This window comes from Saccoglossus kowalevskii, chromosome 1 (genome assembly GCF_978046115.1).
Source record: "Saccoglossus kowalevskii chromosome 1, keSacKowa6.1, whole genome shotgun sequence".
Taxonomy (NCBI): domain Eukaryota; kingdom Metazoa; phylum Hemichordata; class Enteropneusta; family Harrimaniidae; genus Saccoglossus; species Saccoglossus kowalevskii.
In genome coordinates this window covers 43457984-43476840 of record NC_140641.1, presented here as the reverse complement: position 1 = coordinate 43476840, position 18857 = coordinate 43457984, and the positions used below count along the sequence as shown (strand labels likewise).

Below are 18857 nucleotides of genomic sequence, written 5' to 3'. Positions count from 1 at the left end.
CACATATAAACCCTCGGTTTAGTTAATTGATGTATCATCACATGTGTCAGGCAGTATTCGAATAAAATCATGATTATGTTTGCTGTAAACATTGCGTTGATTATTTTGTTTGTGTCTGATATTATGTGGGCCGCTTGCTGTTGCTTGCGACTTCGACGGTAACAGCTTCCAAAATAAACCAGTTTCATCGCAATTATAAACATGTTCGTCAAAATAACCACCTTCATAGATAATTTCTCTCAGTTTTTCGGGAAAAGTTCCGACAGCGTCAATGTTCCCAGATCGAGCTTCGCCTTGGATTGAGACTGCGTGTGTCGATAGCGTGTCTTCTTTGCCATCGCAAGAACCACCCTGAACTGGCCTTAAATTCAAAGTCGTCATATCTGAGTTGTATGCTTTGCATTGGGTGATGGGACCAGATAGTGGAGTTCCGGCAGACCGTTCTTAAAGAAACGTAAACAGCTTTATCGGTGTCATCATTGTCGGACACTTTCGCTTGTTTTTCTGTTCAGTCCCGCCTCTTGGTCAACTTTGAAAACAAATTTACTTTTCATTTTTTACCCACCCACGAATAGTGGGCTCAACCACGTGCAACCCTTAACTTGGTTTGACACGGTCGATCGCCGCGAGTTTATGGCGTACGAACAGGCTGTATAGCTTTCGCTTTGACATGCTGCTCAATTGAGAAATAGAGATCAGAATTCTATGAATTCAACTCATTGTAGCGAGTTTTTGTAGAGGTATAACAAAATGGGACCGGCCAAGAAGTACGTACGGTCACTACTCGACACCCCTGTTGACACCTTGAGTAAGGCCGCCGCCACCCATTGCATCTCAGCAATTGACGGACAGTAGGTGTTAAGTTGTCTCTTTAACGGTTAGTTAAAAACACTATGCCACGAAACATTAGTCTTTGTACTTCAAAATTGCTGTCAAAACACAATAGAAATTTTGGGAGCCATCCAAGTACCCGCGACTTAGCCGAATCGCGACTTACCGAGGCGCGACTTAGCGAGGGGCCACTGTACTTACAAAAAATACATTTGATTTTACAATACATTTTGGTTTTCAGTGTAATTTATTCCAGTATACCTTTACCAAGAGTTCAATTTAAATCTGACTTCTTGAGAAATAATTAGGCTAATAATCGAATGTTCAATATGCATGTTATCATTATTAAACCTGTGGATTATCCCAGAGCATCTATAAACTAAACGAATGAAATGTGATGATTATGCGCTTCAATACTTGAAAAAATTGATGGAAAGTAGAAAGTGAAATATTATGCAAATTAGATATGGATATATGTAAACCCATAACTAATTAAGTATTTATGTACCAAGATTCATTGAAATAAGATAAGTACCCAAGGTAATGATGGAAAAGCTGACTAATTATGCAAAATAAATACAATTTAAAACTAATAAGGTGTGCAGAAAGTCGCATATCAATGTACCAAGTTTCATCAAAATGTGATTAGAAGTAGAGACATTGAAGGAAAGCCAAAAAATTATGAATTTTGCAAATTAGGTAATATGCACAGATCAAACGGGTCTGTGCACTGTCCTAGAACATCCATGTAGTGTCATTGAAATGTGATTAGTATTTGATATTGAAAAACCAAATATTGACTAATTATGAAAATTAGGTGATTAATATGCAGATTTTTTATTCAAAACTAATTAGGTCTGTGCATAGTCCTAGACCATCTAAGTACATAGTTTCATTGAAATTTAGTAAGTATTTGAAAATGCATGTACTAAGCTTCATTTTAATGTGATGATTAATACTTGAGATATCAGTGGAAATGCCAAAAATAAGCACATTAGCCCAGAGCATCTATGCAATAATCTAAAACCAACACATGGTTCTTGAGATATCAGTGGAACTAACTACAAAGACTCATTGTGTCCTTTGCACACAGGAATCTAAAAAACTGAGCATGGCCCATGGAAATAACATGCACATTTCCATGCACAATGACAGAAACATTTTCTTGGCCTTACAAAACCACATGGTATCACAAATCTTGTTTCCTCTTCACCAACACGATTGACCATATCACTATTTTTAAACGTCAAGCAACAATTTGTTCCTCAGATGACAATTTCTCATTCTAAATTCATTTGAGAATATTAGTTTACAAATGCATGTTGGAGCATGCACCCAGCTCACTGCAGCTTATGTTGAATTGATGCAAATATCAAATTCAATAGACAGCAAAGGAATCAAACTTGTAAGCAACTTTCACTGCCCACACATCTGAATATGTAAATTGTTTCACTAATGAATCAGAATGTGATTTGTTTTTCCCATCAACCTTTTAATTAGTTTCATCACCAGCAAATCTGAATATGCAATTAGGTAGTTTCACTGCCCTGAATCTGAAGTCTTAACTAGTTTTGCTCATACGAATCTGAATTTTTTACTCCTATAAATTTGAATAACTGATTTGTTTCACCGCCCTTGAATCTGAATACACAATTTGTTTCACTGCCCTTGAATCTGAATAAATCGTGTTTCACTTCCCTCAAATCTGAATACACAATCCGTTTCACCGCCCTCGAGTCCGAATGTTTCACTGCCTTTGAATCTGAATACACAATTTGTGTCACTGCCCTCAAATCTGAATACATAATTTGTGTCACTGCCCTCGAATCTGAATACATAATTAGTTTCACCACCCTGGAGTCTGAATATGTAATGTTTCACTGCCCTCAAATCTAAATACTGTAAAATGGTTAACTATTCACTGGGTTTTAATTTGGCTTATATCGCTGAATGGAAAATGTGCTAAATTAAAACCCAGTGATTATGTAAAATTTAGCATAAAACACATTATCTAAATGGTAAATCAGTGAAATTTAAACCCAGTGAAAATTAGTCATTTTACAGTACACAATTCGTTTCAACCCCTATAAATCTAAATGTCCTTTCACATTCCCTAAACCTGAATAACTTGTTTCCCTAACAAATCTGAATAGGCAGCTCATTTTTCTGCCCCTGCCCCTGAATATGAACACAATTTGTTTCACTGCCCATAAATCTAAATATGCATTTCAGTGATGAAATATCACTCAATAAAGCGATATAAATTTGTCAGATGGTTTCACAACAGTTTTAATACTTTGTTTTATTCAAGATACATGTAAACAATTTTATTAAACAATTGGGGGGGATTTTTGGCAAGATGCGCTTTTTATAAGCAGTTAAGATAGGAATGGGAGTTGTTTAGATTACTGCGCAACACCAGAGTTATCAATGATGGAATGTTCCACATCAATATGTACATCTAACAGCTGCTTTACATATACAATTTGACAAATTATTTCAAATAAACAAGTTTTTTTTTTCTTCCTTTTGGCGTACATGGTATGTAAATAAATAACAGTTACCTTAAAATGATAATTTGTTCTGAATTGAGATGGCATTGCCCATAGAACAGACTGTCATCGCGCATTGTTGAAGCATCAAAAAATGTGCAAGAAACATTTGTCCCCTCTTCTTGAAATGATTAAACCTTTTTTTAAATCAAAATACAGAATTTTCATACAGTATTCATATTCACTCAATGTTAATATATAAAACTTAATACAACGCCGAACAATTTTTTTTTAAAACAGTATCTTAATTAGGAAATATGGCGAAGTAAAGACGCATTTCAAATACAGTAGAAGCTGTTTCAATGGTATTGTGGGTTTGGTTTAAAAAAAAAAATCTAAAATATTTGCATGGTATAATGGAAAAAAAAAAACATTTTTCAAATTGAATGACTTCTTCCATATTTTAGCTTCTCAAAGTTTGAGGAGCCAGTGGAACATCTCCAGGCAACACCAGTGACTTGTTGGCATCAAAGTTTATACTGCTGCTGCCACCGCATCAGTCTTTTTGTCTGACAATATTAAGTATAGAAAATATTTTCATTTAGTAATTCAATGCATTTCTGTCAATGGAAATGCATTAGATCAACAATTTCACATTACTTGGCGTGGCATATCAATCACAAAAATTATAATAATTTAGGTAAACTGTATTTGCTGAACAGGTACTACTGAAAAAGAATATCGGTGCACACATCTGAATATAGAAAGAAACAAGACCCAAGTCTTTCATGCAATATCAATAGAATATCAAGTCACCCATGTGTGAAGTGATAGACTCTTGACAAGTCCAGAGACTTTAGTGTCTTGACAGAGACTCTTTCAGGCGAAGCACGTTTCACTACATGTACAAAAAATGATTTTTTTTTTTAAATTTAACCCATCATATATTAAAGTCAAACTGAAAGGTCTCTCTGACAGGAAACTGAGGGTCCTCTAGCTTAAGAAAGAGGTCTATTTAATGAAATACAACTTTAAAAGTCAGCAGTGTAATTTCAACACCTGATCAAATTGGAATTTTCCCCCGAAGCATTTTTGCTATTAATACATGCTTCCCATGCAATGTTTATAGAAGTTTGTTTTATATTGATCTTTGGAGAGGTTCCTGGATTGAACATTTTTTGACTACATTAGTTGTATATGATTTACTGTTTTCTTGTGCTAAAAAAAAAAATTTATTTTCGTCATCTATCACTACACACTGAAAGAAAATTGGATAGCAATAATCACAGATTTTAGTAATTTGTAACATTTAAAATGTTTTTTCCCGGCAAATTATTTTATATTGCACCTGGCATTTTGTTTTTTTGAATAGTTTTTTTTCAACTCGAACACATTAATAATTATTACATCATTTCTTGAATTAGTGAATATAGGCAAATATTTATACGTTTTACCGACACAGTCACTTTAATACATTTTGTTTTATTTAATTTTGACATTTACCGGCCATTATAGAGATGAGAATTCATACATTACCTTTAGCACTGCAAGCAAATCAACCAGTTTTTTTTAATATTTCTCTTCACTTCTTTAAGACAGGTTGGCAGTCTGCTACAGATTTTTTTTTCATGGCAATTTTTATTTGAATGTGTATGATTTTTTTTCCTCTTGCACGGCAACATGGCAAGTCAACTATTTGTGGAAATAGTTCATCCAAGATCTGGTTACGCCATTATAAAGGGATGTTTTTGTAAGGACAGTCGGAACAAACAAAATATGTGGTCAATTATAAGATTTCAGGAGTAAGATGAATCTAGCAGAATATCTGTTTTGATATGGCAAGATTTTAATCGTGCTTTTATTTATCAAGAGACACGAATCAATATACTATTGTTTGGATTTCATTCTTACTTGCTTGGAATTGGTTGACTTAATGACAACTAATACTTAGGATAAGAACAAGTTTAATACTTTTACAAATAAGAAAACTACACAAAAAACATTTTTTTTTTTTTCTCTTTTACAATAACATGTTATAAGACTTTTGCTTGATTTCTTGGTCTATTAAAACAGAGAAGATTTGAAATACAGAGACATGTGAAACTTTTTAATAAAACAAGAACTAGCTCAAATAGTATTTTACCTCGACAGTCATTTGACCGACATCATTTAGTAACGACTTCTGGCAGTGGAACCATTTAGTTCATACACAACTACAAAAATGTGCACTTCAATTTATACAACCTTACCAGATTTGTCAACATTGTATTAGTGAATCAAGTACAAAGAATTTTTAAATTTTTTTTATAAAAACTGGCCATATTTTCAGTGCCACTCCCAAATATATCCAACTGCCTTTATTTTTTTCACAACCAGTAATTATCAAATAAGTGAGCAGAGGACTATCAGAAAACAGCTGTTTACAAAACTTGTTTTCAACAGTTTTTGTACATAACAAGTGTGGTGGTACTCCTAATAAAAATTTACTTCTATTTCAAAGTTGTCAGGTATTGATGTGCATGTTGAGATTATTCAGATATAAGTTGACAATGGTTAACAAAGATTTCAACAGTTTTAAATATACTTGAGTGACAATTAGTGCTCAAGGGATAAAGTTTATGTTTACGTAGTTGCTGTAATTCATGACTTGAGTTTCATAAATTTGTTGTTTTTCCATGATTCTTTGCCGCTGACTGGTGGCCTTTTATTGGCATTTTAGTAACGATCGTATCCTCTAGTTGGAGGGGGAGCAGCACTATGGTCTAATGGGCGTGCGGTACGAGAAGGGGCAATTTCAGCCCCATACGACTCTCTGGGTGGTGGGTACCCTACTTTTTCCTCTGCATATGGGTCACGCGAAGCATAGGAATCATATCTGCCCCTACCATTTGCTCCATAAGTATCTGCTTGACGTGCTGGAGCAGCTGAACGGGATGCACCTGAAATTGTATTTACATTTGAGTTGAGAAAAAAAAAAACATTTTTTGAGCCGACTACATTTGATTGAACCTGCACGGGTAAACATTTCAAACCAGTTTAATTTTTACTCCAATGTGTGTTATCAGCACTTCCATTTTGTTTAACAGTAAAGCCACTATCAAGCTAACTGTTTTCTAGTTTTTTTTTAGTGACAGCTGGAATGTTTTCATGTTTTCATGAAATGATGATACTACAGAAGTGAAGATTAAAACTACAAAGACAGACTGTGGAGAGAAGGCACAAAGTTAAATCTTCTTTCAATAAATCAGTTTCCTGTTTTCAAGAAAATCAAACTGCTATTTAGCAACACTCCAGCTTTGGCTGTGAAGTTGGAAAGACATTACAAACAAAAGCAGAACAAGACACAGGCATTTGATGTTTAGAAGTTTCAATTTGTTGAATTTCACTAAAATTGACATCGGTTACTTTTTTTTAAAAAAAAGATATTTTTTAATGTTAATAAGTTTTTTATTTTGTAGTTTAAATTTGTTATTTCACTTTATTTCAGCATAGAATTCATTTGAATTTGGAAAGATGATGTATAGAGATAAAAGAAGACAGACAGAAGACAAAATAGTCAACTGTTTTGATAGGAAGAACAGATAAAACCACAGAAATTAATTAAATTGCAACATTACCACCATAATCACTGTATTCTCTAGTACCTGTACTGGGGTATCCTTCATAACCTCGGCTACTTGGTGCACCTACAACAAAGTGTTAAGATATAAAGTGATGCACATTAAGCCTATCTGACCTTACACACAACCCTGAAAAGGTCGCACATCTTGGAGGATATTGAAATACCTTTATTTTCCCATGTTTTTGAACTTGCTTAAAAGAAAATCTCAGATATTGACTACTGATTTTTAAGGGTTATGCCTATCTTAATACATGTTCTGGCAGTAGCTTCTTACAAACGCATTGCAGAGAAATCTGATGTGCTCATTTTGCTATTTCCAAAATCTAAACTATTTACACCTGAAACATTCTATAACAAAATATTGGTGAAATGTCCTTTGATCAACAAGGAATACGGTGATTTTATAAACTTTATAATTAGACCTTAGACATTATTGAATTTATTATAAATTGCAAATAAATCAATGTCTGTTAAAAACAGAATGATGGAAGCTCTGAAATTGGACATTGCACATTGCACATAAAAGTCTACATAAAGTTACTTACTGTAATCATATTCCCGGGAATATGTTGTCTCCCTGCTGTTAGTTTCTTGTCCATGTGCATAATCCCGTGGTGCAGCAGGTACAGAAGAAGCAGCAGAAGTACCATAATCACGACTTGCGTAGCTAGTTTCTTCATATCCTCTACGGGGGGCAGCAGTAGTAGAAGAATAATCCGTAGCTGTGCTAGCAGCTGGTGGGTACTCTCGTGGTGCAGGAGTAGCATAATCACGTGTGCTAGCAGGAGGAGGATAATCTCTTGCTGGATAATCTCTAGCACTATACGATTCACGTTCTGGTGGGTAGTCTCTTGCTGCTCTGTATGGCTCTCTAGGTGGGTATTCTCCTCTGAACAAGGCAATATTTAGCAATCATGTTAATCTCCAGGAAGGCAATACATAGAAATTTTGAACAAAATCTGGCCATGCATTACCAGAGACCCAGAATTGCAGAATTTGTAACCTTAAATGTCTGGAATTGCATGACGAGACAAAAGCATGTCAGGAATATAGCATTCGTTAACAAGCAACCTGACAAAGTTGATATTGTTCTGTGTGATGAAATATTAACTATTTGCCATAGTTAGTGTTCCCACAATGTTCTTGCAATATCACTAACAATGCAAGTTTCTTTGGTTGTTGCCATAGCAATTACAATTGTTATAGTGTTACAAATCTTTTGGAGGTCAACCTATGGGCCCAAAGTATCAAAGCAATTGAGCTGGTCGTTTTCAAGAAGTAGAAAATGGAATTGTTGACAGACAATGGATAAATCAAATATATGAACAGCTATGCTGTCATCTTTGATGGCTTGTTTTGAATGAGATCGGAAAAGGTCCTATTATGTCTGATGTTTGTATTGAGTTTGAACAAAATCTGTCTACACATGACCAAAAAAACACATTTTCGGACTTCATCCTAACGGTGAGTAATAATGGTACACTTACCTTTCCCTTGGAGGGTATCCCCTTGGAGGAGGTTCAGTACTCCTTTCTGGAGGATACTCCCTAGATGGGGGATCACGGGATGGATAATCACTGTACCTAGATTCACCATATCCATGTTCTTCTCCATAACCACCTTGATCATCATAGCCTCTGCCTGAAATACAAATGAAATTTACCATAATGCTGACTAGCAAGCAAATATGAACCAACAACAGCCACTTAAAATGAAACAAAGTCCCTTGCAACTAAATGAGAATTTATTCTACCTCATGCTAACAAGTTTTATTTACTTTGCTGATATACATTAATGTACAATTATGTATACTGTAGGTAGTATTTCCTTCAGAAAAAATATATAGGCATTGTGTTTAAAAAAACAATCATGGTAATCAGTATATATTTTACACTAGAGCATTCAATCTTAATTTATACATTAGAGAATTGCTCACCTATATCAGACCTCATTCTCTTTTGTGGTGGACCATCATCTGAAGGAAAAAAATGGAACCATTTGAATTATATTCTTATTCAAATACCATATGAATAGCGAACAAAAGGGCAAGTGCACACAACATTTATGTACATGTACATCACTAACATTCACACATATAAACCTCCACCAGTCACCAAAGGTCAGACCAACTAAACCTCCACCAGTCACCAATGGCCAGACCAACTAAACCTCCACCAGTCACCAATGGCCAGACCTCCAACTAAACCTCCACCAGTCACCGACGGCTAGACCTCCAACTAATCCTCCACCAGATTAAATTTTCAAGTTGCTTGCGACACAAATGCAGATTAAAAATTGATTAAATGATAGCCAGTGTTCTCCCCGGAAATGGCACTGTGGTAGTTGAGATAATCATTGTAGCCGAGTCAGACTAGTGTGGCCCCAAAACACAGCCTGTAGCAATATCGCCACACTGTTTGTATTCTCGGAAGAACTCGCCATACTGTTTGTATTCTCGGAAGAACTCGCCATACTGCGTGTATCCTGGGGACAACGCGCCATACTGTGTGTATCCTGGGGACAACGTGCCATACTGCATGTATCCCGGGGAGAACGCGCCATACTATGTGTATCCTGGGGAGAACGCGCCATACTGTGTATCCTGGGGAGAACGCGCCATACTGTGTGTATCCTGGGGAGAACGCGTCATACTGTGTGTATCCTGGGGACAACGCGCCATACTATGTGTATCCTGGGGAGAACGCGCCATACTGTGTATCCTGGGGAGAACGCGCCATACTGTGTGTATCCTGGGGAGAACGCGTCATACTGTGTGTATCCTGGGGACAACGCGCCATACTGTGTGTATCCTGGGGAGAACGCGCCATTCTGTGTATCCTGGGGAGAACGCGCCATACTGTGTGTATCCTGGGGAGAACGCGCCATACTATGTGTATCCTGGGGAGAACGCGCCATACTGTGTGTATAATGGGGAGAACCATGGTATCCAACATAGGTAAAACTTATCAGCGGATGCCCTGACATGAATACATGAACATTGGTATACTAAGTCATCAATGAAAATGGTTCAACTATCCAATATTACAAACTGCATAAAGTTAACATATATAGCATTACACATCTTAAAAAGAATTCAGGTCTCAAAATTCTTATCTGAGATTTTTATTTTATTTTATTCAAAATTCATTTTGAAGTAGCAGAGTATTATTTGCATATTTATATCCATTTTCCCTGACTGACTAAATGACTACAGATCACCAGACCAGACCAGACCAGAAAGGTATACAGTTTTAGAACAACTGAGCTTCAAGCTTTTTGAAATTTGTTCTTATGTCCAACATGACCAGAGGGTACATTTATATAAATGTTATATAGCTGGTAAAGGTAGCCCAGGACACACACATAATCAAATCTTGTCCTGGGGCTACCATTTTACAAAAATTGGTAGCCCAACTGGACAACAAAAATTTAGAAATTTACAAAAAATATTAGTAGTTTGTTTTTGAAAAGAAGCAATTAGTCTTTAAAAACTATGGATGTCAGAATTCAGTTTTTTTTCATAGTTGCTTACAGTGTTGATTGTCATAATTTGGTTTGTGCAACGCGGAAAAAACTTGAATCACAAAAGACCAGGGATCCATAGACTTAACTTACCTCTGCTACCTCGTGATCCTCCTCTCCCATATTCACCTCTACCTCCACCATATTCTCCTCTACCATTGTAACTTCCTCGTCCACTAGAGTAACCACCATATCCTGAACCTCCCCTGCCACCGCTTTCACCATAGCCTCCATATCCTCCTCCATAACCACCTCCATAACTGCCACGTCCCCTGTATCCACCACCACCCATACCCCTATAAAAATATAAATACAAAAGTAACAATACTGTTCCTAATAATAAGCATTCTTGAAAAAAAGTACATTTGTTCAGTCACTCAAAACAAATTTAAATGCAAATTGCTGGCACAAATGATAACTGTATATAGTACTATGTTATAGAAAATGTGTGATTGGTTTCATTTACATTTTGCTATTACAATGGCAGTTTAAAGTTCCATTACTATTTTGACCTTACTCAGGTTGACACAATCACATGCAGACCTTAAGCACAGTTACATCTTTAGTCAATAAATATCAACTAGCACTATATTACATGGGTTCTAGTAAGATCTATTAATCACAGAATCACTACACCACAAAAAGTACTTGATGAAAATTTTACTGTACCTCGACATACCCCGTGAAGCACCTCTATCTCCACCACGACCACGGAAACCCCCTCTATCCCCTCTATCACCTCTATCTCCTCTATCTCCTCTGCCTCGTCCCCTGTTAGGTGTGTATCCTGGCTGTTGAAAGGAAGGCTTCTTTGCATGATCAACTTTGATGACTTTACCCATAAATTCCTGCAAGATGTGAAACAAAAACAAACTAGACAATGCATCTCTGGCATTTAGTTCATGATATTCTTTTTTTTTTTTTGAGATGCATTTTTAAACTAAATGATGTAAATGAACTAATCTTCCATACCTTGCCATTGAGCCCAGTAACAGCCAAAGCTGCATCAGAAGAGGTTTCATATGTAACGAACGCAAAGCCCCTGGATCTTCCAGTTGTTTTATCTTTGATTAAAAGCACTGTTAATTAAAAATAAAATACATGTTAATTAAAATGTGCTTTGGGGTCAAGTGTCACTGTAGATGGAACATATTCAAAACAAGCCATGCATGGCACAGTCCCGTTAGTTATCAAATTTAAGATATATAGTTTTGTTTATAGTAATATAGCTGGAATATAACTATGTCAGGAATATGATTACGATGATTGTTTAACAAGTACTTGTCCATATTGGGAGATATTGCTCTGGAACAGCATTAATTAATCAAAGAAAGCTTAGAAAGAACTCCTGTGTGCCGAGAGTATTGGAGACACATTAAAAATTAATTCAAAATTACTTGAACTTGAGATGTTGATGGAAACGCAGAAAATTTATTATGCAAATAAGGTAACGAACAGATTTAAGTGTCAAACTAATAAGGTCTGCACAATGTACCAAGTTTCATTGAAAGGTGATTAGAACCAAAAAAATATTAATTATTATGCTAATTAGAGAATTAATATGAACAGATTTTAACCCAAAATTAATCAGGCTGTCTATTGTCCTAGACCATTTATGTACCAAGTTTTATTCAAATGTGATGATCAATGCTTGAGATATACAGTATTAATTAATTATGTTAATTAGGTGATTAAAAAGCATAAATATTTACCAAAAACTAATATGGTGTATAGTCCTAGGTTCATTGAAATGTGACAGGTACTCTTGAAAAGTTTCGTTAAAATCCAATGATTGGTTTTTAGACATCAGTGCAACAGCCATAGAACAGCAAAAAATTAACTAATTATGCAAATTAGGTAATTAATAGGCACAATTATTTATCCCAAAATAAATCAGGTCTCTGCGTAGTCCTAGAATATCTATGTCGCAAGTCTCATTGAAATGTGATGATTAGTACTTGAGATATCAGGTGAAAAGCTGAAAATTAACTAATTATGCTAATAAGGTGATTAATATGCACAAATATTTACCCAAAACTAATTAGGTCTCTGCACAGTCCTCAAGTAACTATGTACCAAGTTTCATTGAAACGTGATCATTATTACTAGAAATATCAACCCCTGAAAATAATTAATTATGCAAATTAGGTAATTAATATCTACTGATATTACCCTAAAAACTATCAAGTCTGTGCAGTGTCATATGACATCTATGTACCAAGTTTTATTGAAATGTTATGATTAGTACTTGAGATATCAGTGGAAAAGCCGAAAATTGATTAATCATTATGTAAATTAGGTAATTAATAATATTAACAGATTATTACCCCAAACTAATCAAATCTGCGCATTAGTTCAGAGCATCCATGTGCCAAGTTTCATTGAAATCCAATGAGTGGTTCTTCAAAAATCAGTGGACCAGTCATGGAACAGCTTGAAATCAGTTAATTATCATTCAAATTAGGTAATTAATATTCATAGATTTTTACCCAAAACTAATCAAATCTGCGCACTAGTTCAGAGCATCCATGTGCCAAGTTTCATCAAAATCCAATGAGTGGTTCTTCAGATATCAGTGGAACAGTCTTGGAACAGCTAAAAATCAGCTAATTATCATGCAAATTAAGTAATTAATATTCATAGATTTTTAACAAAACCTAATCAGCTCTGCGCATTATCCCAGGGCATCTATGTACCAAGTTTCACCAAAATTTGATTAGTGGTTCTTGAGATAACAGTGGAACAAAAAAAGTGACATACATACTACATACATACAGACATACATACATACATATATACAGGGGTAACTGCAAAGACTCACTTTTGTGCTTCACACACGGGAGTCAAAATTTATGACTAATGTATATATCTATAACATGATGTATAACGAATATATAAAATTTGAAAATAATCAGTCAAAGCATGTCAGAAATATGGCTCTAGAAGCCCAATCATTGAAACAAAATGGCCACCAGTCAGCCATTTTGAATCCGTTCGGAAAAATTAAACGATGTGCATCAGGAACCAGTAATATCTAATGTATGTACTAAGTTTGAACAAAATCCATTCATAAATGCCAGGAATGCTTGATATTTGATGATTTTTTTAACACAAAAATGGCCAACATTCGGCTATTTTGCATAGGATCGTCAAACCAATATATCTGTATATCTATGACATGATGTATAATGAATATTAAGATGTTCAACTTTTTGACATCACGTTTTCTGAGCCGTACGTCGAACCTGTACAATTTTTTGATTTCATCAATGCTTCAGTCATTAGTAGTATCATGAAAAGTTTTATTTTTAACATTGGAATCATTTCTTCGAACGATTTTTGTTTTCAAATCGGACATCAGTCGTGGAGTGATCGGTAAGGTAGCATACAGACTGAATTTCTGATGTTTTACGGATTCCTATAAACCAGTCGCAATTCGATTTTTTTTTGACATTACAATAATCTTTTCTTTAACGCACATGCAGACCCAAATAAACTTACGGTAGAAGCCGGTAATTACGTTGGTTACTATTTACTAACTTAATGTTCGTTGAAACTGATGCTTTCATCGTGTCACCACCTATTTTAAGCTGTCGCAATTGTCGGTATTACTGTGTGTTTTTTTACAATCCGTGAACAACTAGGAATTTCGCATTTCACAAGCAAATAGATTGACTGCCACCAGCAGTGCCAACTCATGGTGTCTGAGTGGTTGTGCCACGTTAACAGAAAACAAAAGCCATAGACTTATACAGTAAGAAAACTTCATTTAAGACGGTGGCCTAAGTGTAAGGGTAGCGATCGGAAACAAAGCATGGCGGTCCTATCGCCAAGCATGGCGGTGCAGCCGTGCTTTTGTAGGTGAATGGGTATAGAAATATGCAAGTAAAATAAATCCAACGAAAACACTATATACCCTCAGTTTATGCAAATTACTGATATTCCACTCAAATATATGTCAGCAGTGTACATCTTAAGCCCTGCTTAAGTTGTGGAAAGTTACTAGATTGTGTCTGCACTTGCTTTTGACATTGAATCCATAAACTGAGTCAACATAAACCAAGCAGTAGGCAGCATTATAAATATATTTAATGTATTTATTTTTTAGGTAACGAAAAGTACACTCTAAAAAAAAACATACTGTAAAATGACTAATTTTCACTGGGTTTAAATTTCACTGATTTACCATTTCAGGCATATTCAGTGGGTTTTAAATTCACGGTTTCGTTATTTAGATAATGTGTTCTATGCTAAATGTTACATATTCACTGTGTTTTAATTTAGCGCATTTTTCCAGTCAGCGAAATAAGCTAAATTAAAACCCAGTGAACAATTACCCCCTTTACAGTAGTTGAACTCTGGTGACATTGCCCTTTGTTATTTAATATTATTCCCTTCATCATAGTTTGTTTCAATATGAATATGCATTGTCATAATTAATTTTGATTACAAACAAGTTTTAGATAGATTTAAATATCGTACAAAAACACTGGTGCCTAATTTGTTTAATCATTTTAAGGAACATAATTTCCAGCTTTATTCAAAGTAATTCAGATTTTTTAGTATAAAAACAAATGCCTCATCTCAGAGAAAAAGTGCTGCATTTAAAGAGGAATAGATTCATAAACCATGCAAGATAACAGAAAGTATTTTGTACAGGTGTCTATCAAAAGTTAATGATTCACTGGGACAAATATGAACTGCCTTATTATATTCATCGTGACTACTGTAATATTTGAAAAGTAAAAAAACGCCCTCTATGAATAGCTATCATGTTGCAAGCTCTGCTTTGTATGCAAATCAACTTAAATAGTTAGTTGGTGTCCAGTGGAGAGAGAAGTCAACAGTACTTTGCCTCCTGAGACTCTACATCTTCAAACACTGCAATCTTTGTTTTTAAAGTGCGTTTTTAAATTACTATTATGAAAGCACTATCATTCTGTTCTAATAGCTGAAACAAATTCCTGTGAATTTTCATTTGTCGAATGAACTGTTTGTCAAATACAGAATACCTATTTTTGAGTACAATTTTTTTTCAATGTGGATGCAACGTTTTGCTTTTTATGTATTTTTTTATGTATTGTTTTTGATTTGATAACTTTGAACTAAACAGATTTTCTATTAGCTTCAGATCTTGATCAAAGTTTGACACCCAATTCATAGGAGTGCTTATATTGATTTTCTGACATCTTGTTTTCTGAAAAGATTTTAGGTTTGCAAATGTGTATCAGACTGTGCAAAAACTCTCTCCATGAGTTGGTTTTGAAACCCAGTCTAGTATTCCCATGGGATTTGGGAGTAACATTACCAAGGATATTATTACAAGATAGATGATTTGCTTAATTGAACACATACAGCAATGCATATTTCCACGGAGATCAGTGACCTTTGAATGTGTATAACCAGTGATCAGTCAAGTAGAAACAGTCAAAATATTTTATCAGATTTTCTTAATTTTTGCATATTTTCATACAGAACATCTGTTGTTCAAACTCAGGAAAGACTTTATACTGATGAATAAGGTGACCAAGTTTGATAGTTTGGAATAGAATTAGTAATGTTATTGTGCACACAATGACAATTATTAACGACGACGACAACGACAACGCTGGACAGAAATTTTCCCTTAATATACCTTTCCCTTCCATCTTCGATGTTACGGGCAAGGTAAAAACACAAATGCATTGCTTAGTAGCTAATGATTACGGTGTGAGTAGCGAAAGTGTTGCAACTGTTGATCATTACTGAGTAGTGATTATAATAATGAACAAAAATAAATTGTGGAATTATTATGAAATGTGTAAAGTAAAATTCAACTTAGTTTCATGCAAACACTCAATGTGCTACGATATCCATTATGTTTTTTTTTTCCATACACAAGTTGACCTGAAACTGTTCTTTGACCTGATAGGTCAAGTCGCTAATTAACCAATCAAAATGCTGGATGGGGCCAAAGTGTTCAAATTACTATAGCCCATTTAAATAAGTTAATGACAGTTCAGCGACATAATGGTGAATGAAATATGGAAGAGATTTACCGATGATATAAGTACAATCTTTTGGCATTGATGATAAGAAAACAGCATGATTTAGTTTTAGAAAGATAAACTTCAGCATTGAAAGAGAATTTAACACATTTTACAGTGATAACAGCTCATTGTAGAAATAAAGGTTACTAATTCACGCTAGCAACAATTATCATATTCCTTAACAGGCATCAGTGAGAACAGAAAACCTAAATTGAACTAGAAAAGATTGCAATGTTTGAACAATGAAGTCTAAATTAGAGATTTTATGGTATTCATTAAAGTGTTTATTGTGACTAGCAGCACTTGTAACGAGAAATTAAGTTCAGGTATGATATCTGTATTAATGTTATCATGGAAAAGATTTGAATTGAGATGCAACTTGTCAAGCTCATTTTTTCAGATCAAATGGTACAGTAACATCACATGCAAAGCAATTCTGTGGTCTGGTTCAGGGTTTGAGACATTGTTAAAATATTTTATCAGCAAAGCAAATCAAACATCTTCAAAGTATGAAGGTTTTACAATGCTTGAACTATGCTATTCTGAATGAAGGATAATTTTACATAATAATCTATCATATTAATTAGGTTAGTAGTACTTTGTTATGCAAATAAGCTAAAAAGCTGGTCAGATTTAATGTTTATAACATTCCCCGTTCTGCACAATGCCAAGTATTGAATAATATATCATTTGTTTTTTGTCTATTTTAAAAAATAACATTGAAAAAACCATTTCAGAAACTAATACCTAAAATCACTGTATTAAATAATGACTATCCAAATGATATGAAAACTGAAATAATTAAATCAATGGGAGTCTGTCATTGTTTACAATTTCCAAATTACAGTTGAAAAGAATGTGTAATTTAGTGTGAAAAAACAAGTTTGAAATTGTAAAATATTTTTAAAATAGAATATTACAAAGGTTATATATTTTCATATCAGTACATCTTGTACAAGAATACAACACTGCATGTAAACATTTCACTTTCAGTGTATAGAAGAATACTTTTTCTTCCACAACAAGAAATCTTTTGTCCCCTCAAGTCAATTTCAAGTCGAAACAGTATGAGACCACCAGTTATTATACTGGGCAGAATGTGACAACTCACCATCAGCAACCTGACCAAATTTACTCATTTCCAGCTCTAAAGCAGTTTCATCTGTGTCAGCACTAAGCCCAGCAAGATAGACTTTAGTTGGTTCGTCTTTTACGTCTGATTGATCCGCCATCTTAGCAGTCTTAAATGTATTAATTCACAATTCAGCTGAAATAAACAATGTTGTCAATTTAAACCCTAATGAAATATATACATAATAACAATGAGGACAAATTTAAATTACTTACATAGATGGAAAACAACTGTAAACGTGAAAACACAGTTTGATTGCCAATGAAATCAGAAATTGCATGACCTAATTTACTGTACTATTACTAATTCTAAATTGATCATTCAATGTGGTTAAATCTCCAATTTGTATATTAACATACGAGAAACATACACAAATAACAAATTCAAAAGCACATCTCGACTTCGCATCTTCTTCAAATTCAGATTAGACATAGAGTAAGTTTTAGTGAATCCTTTTGTTCTTGGAGAAGACACGACGTTGTCAAACGAACATGTGCCACACACTAAGAGGCGAGGCCGCCAATTTCAAGGAAGGAAAACCCGATCGAAAAACGTTTGTAGGAGGGTGTTCCGGTTAAACAGACGAACAGGAAAAATACTGTGAATTTAAAAGATATCAAGGTTTTGGACTTGAATAAGATTAAAAAGACATTATGAAATACTCACAAATTAAATACAGCAAATGTTCGAAGATTTTCCCCTACAACAAAATGGCTACGTGCAAGGAACTCTGGGATAGCTTGGTGGGGGCGCTTTGCTGATTCTTTCGTTCATTGGCTACTTCGCCTTCAGCGCGAGTAAAAGGTGCGAAATGTTATATTCACTGTATTTGTCACCATAATATGCTCCATCTGCGTCATTAAACTATTTTAAATTTTTCTGAATTAAATAGGTCAGAAAGAATATGTTAAATGTATTTTTTCATTAATGATTCTGCCATGGAGCTTTGTGATTTAACTCATCGATGTTATCTACATAGATTGGCACAACATCAGTCAACTACAGTCAACCGCACCGCAAAACTTGGACTTTCTAATAGTACTTTTATTGACGTAACAGTATATTAAGGTTATACAGCAGTATGGCCAATAAATACAACACTAAAATGGAATATACATAGTCTGCAAAATCTATTATAACGTTAGTTTCCGGAGCACTCAATGTATATTGTAATTATATTTATTCACCATGTATAAATTTGCCAATGTCGATAAAATTAATAAAGTTAG

General features: G+C 34.6%; 1 protein-coding gene across 4 annotated transcripts; it reads right to left on the bottom strand.

The window, feature by feature from the left end:
* Positions 1-3358: 3358 nt before the first annotated feature.
* LOC100375859 (uncharacterized) lies at positions 3359-18370 on the bottom strand. 4 transcript variants are annotated; one of them, XM_085502364.1, is made up of 10 exons: positions 18295-18370; positions 17608-17763; positions 11440-11546; positions 11137-11315; positions 10561-10763; positions 8882-8920; positions 8433-8586; positions 7491-7834; positions 6941-7009; positions 3359-3892 (listed from the first exon to the last, which is right to left on the bottom strand). In XM_085502364.1, exons 2-10 carry the CDS (start codon positions 17726-17728, stop codon positions 3858-3860), a joined length of 1251 nt encoding a protein of 416 aa, XP_085358490.1. In that variant the 5' UTR covers positions 17729-17763; positions 18295-18370; the 3' UTR covers positions 3359-3857. The 4 variants fall into 4 exon arrangements, with proteins under 4 accessions (XP_085358490.1, XP_085358495.1, XP_002732544.1 ...); XM_085502369.1 differs by having other exon boundaries at positions 3757-3892; positions 6968-7009; XM_002732498.4 differs by lacking the exon at positions 3359-3892 and adding an exon at positions 5271-6262.
* Between the last annotated feature and the right edge of the window lie 487 nt (positions 18371-18857).

Excerpts from the sequence above, each read along its gene's own strand:
- LOC100375859 (XM_002732498.4), bottom strand. The coding sequence starts at position 17,728 with ATGGCGGATCAATCAGACGTAAAAGACGAACCAACTAAAGTCTATCTT. Across the intron at positions 10,764-11,136 it reads GCTTCACGGGGTATGTCGAG|GGGTATGGGTGGTGGTGGAT; the intron begins GTACAGTAAAAT and ends ATATTTTTATAG. Across the intron at positions 7,835-8,432 it reads GGATACCCTCCAAGGGAAAG|AGGAGAATACCCACCTAGAG; the intron begins GTAAGTGTACCA and ends TGCCTTGTTCAG.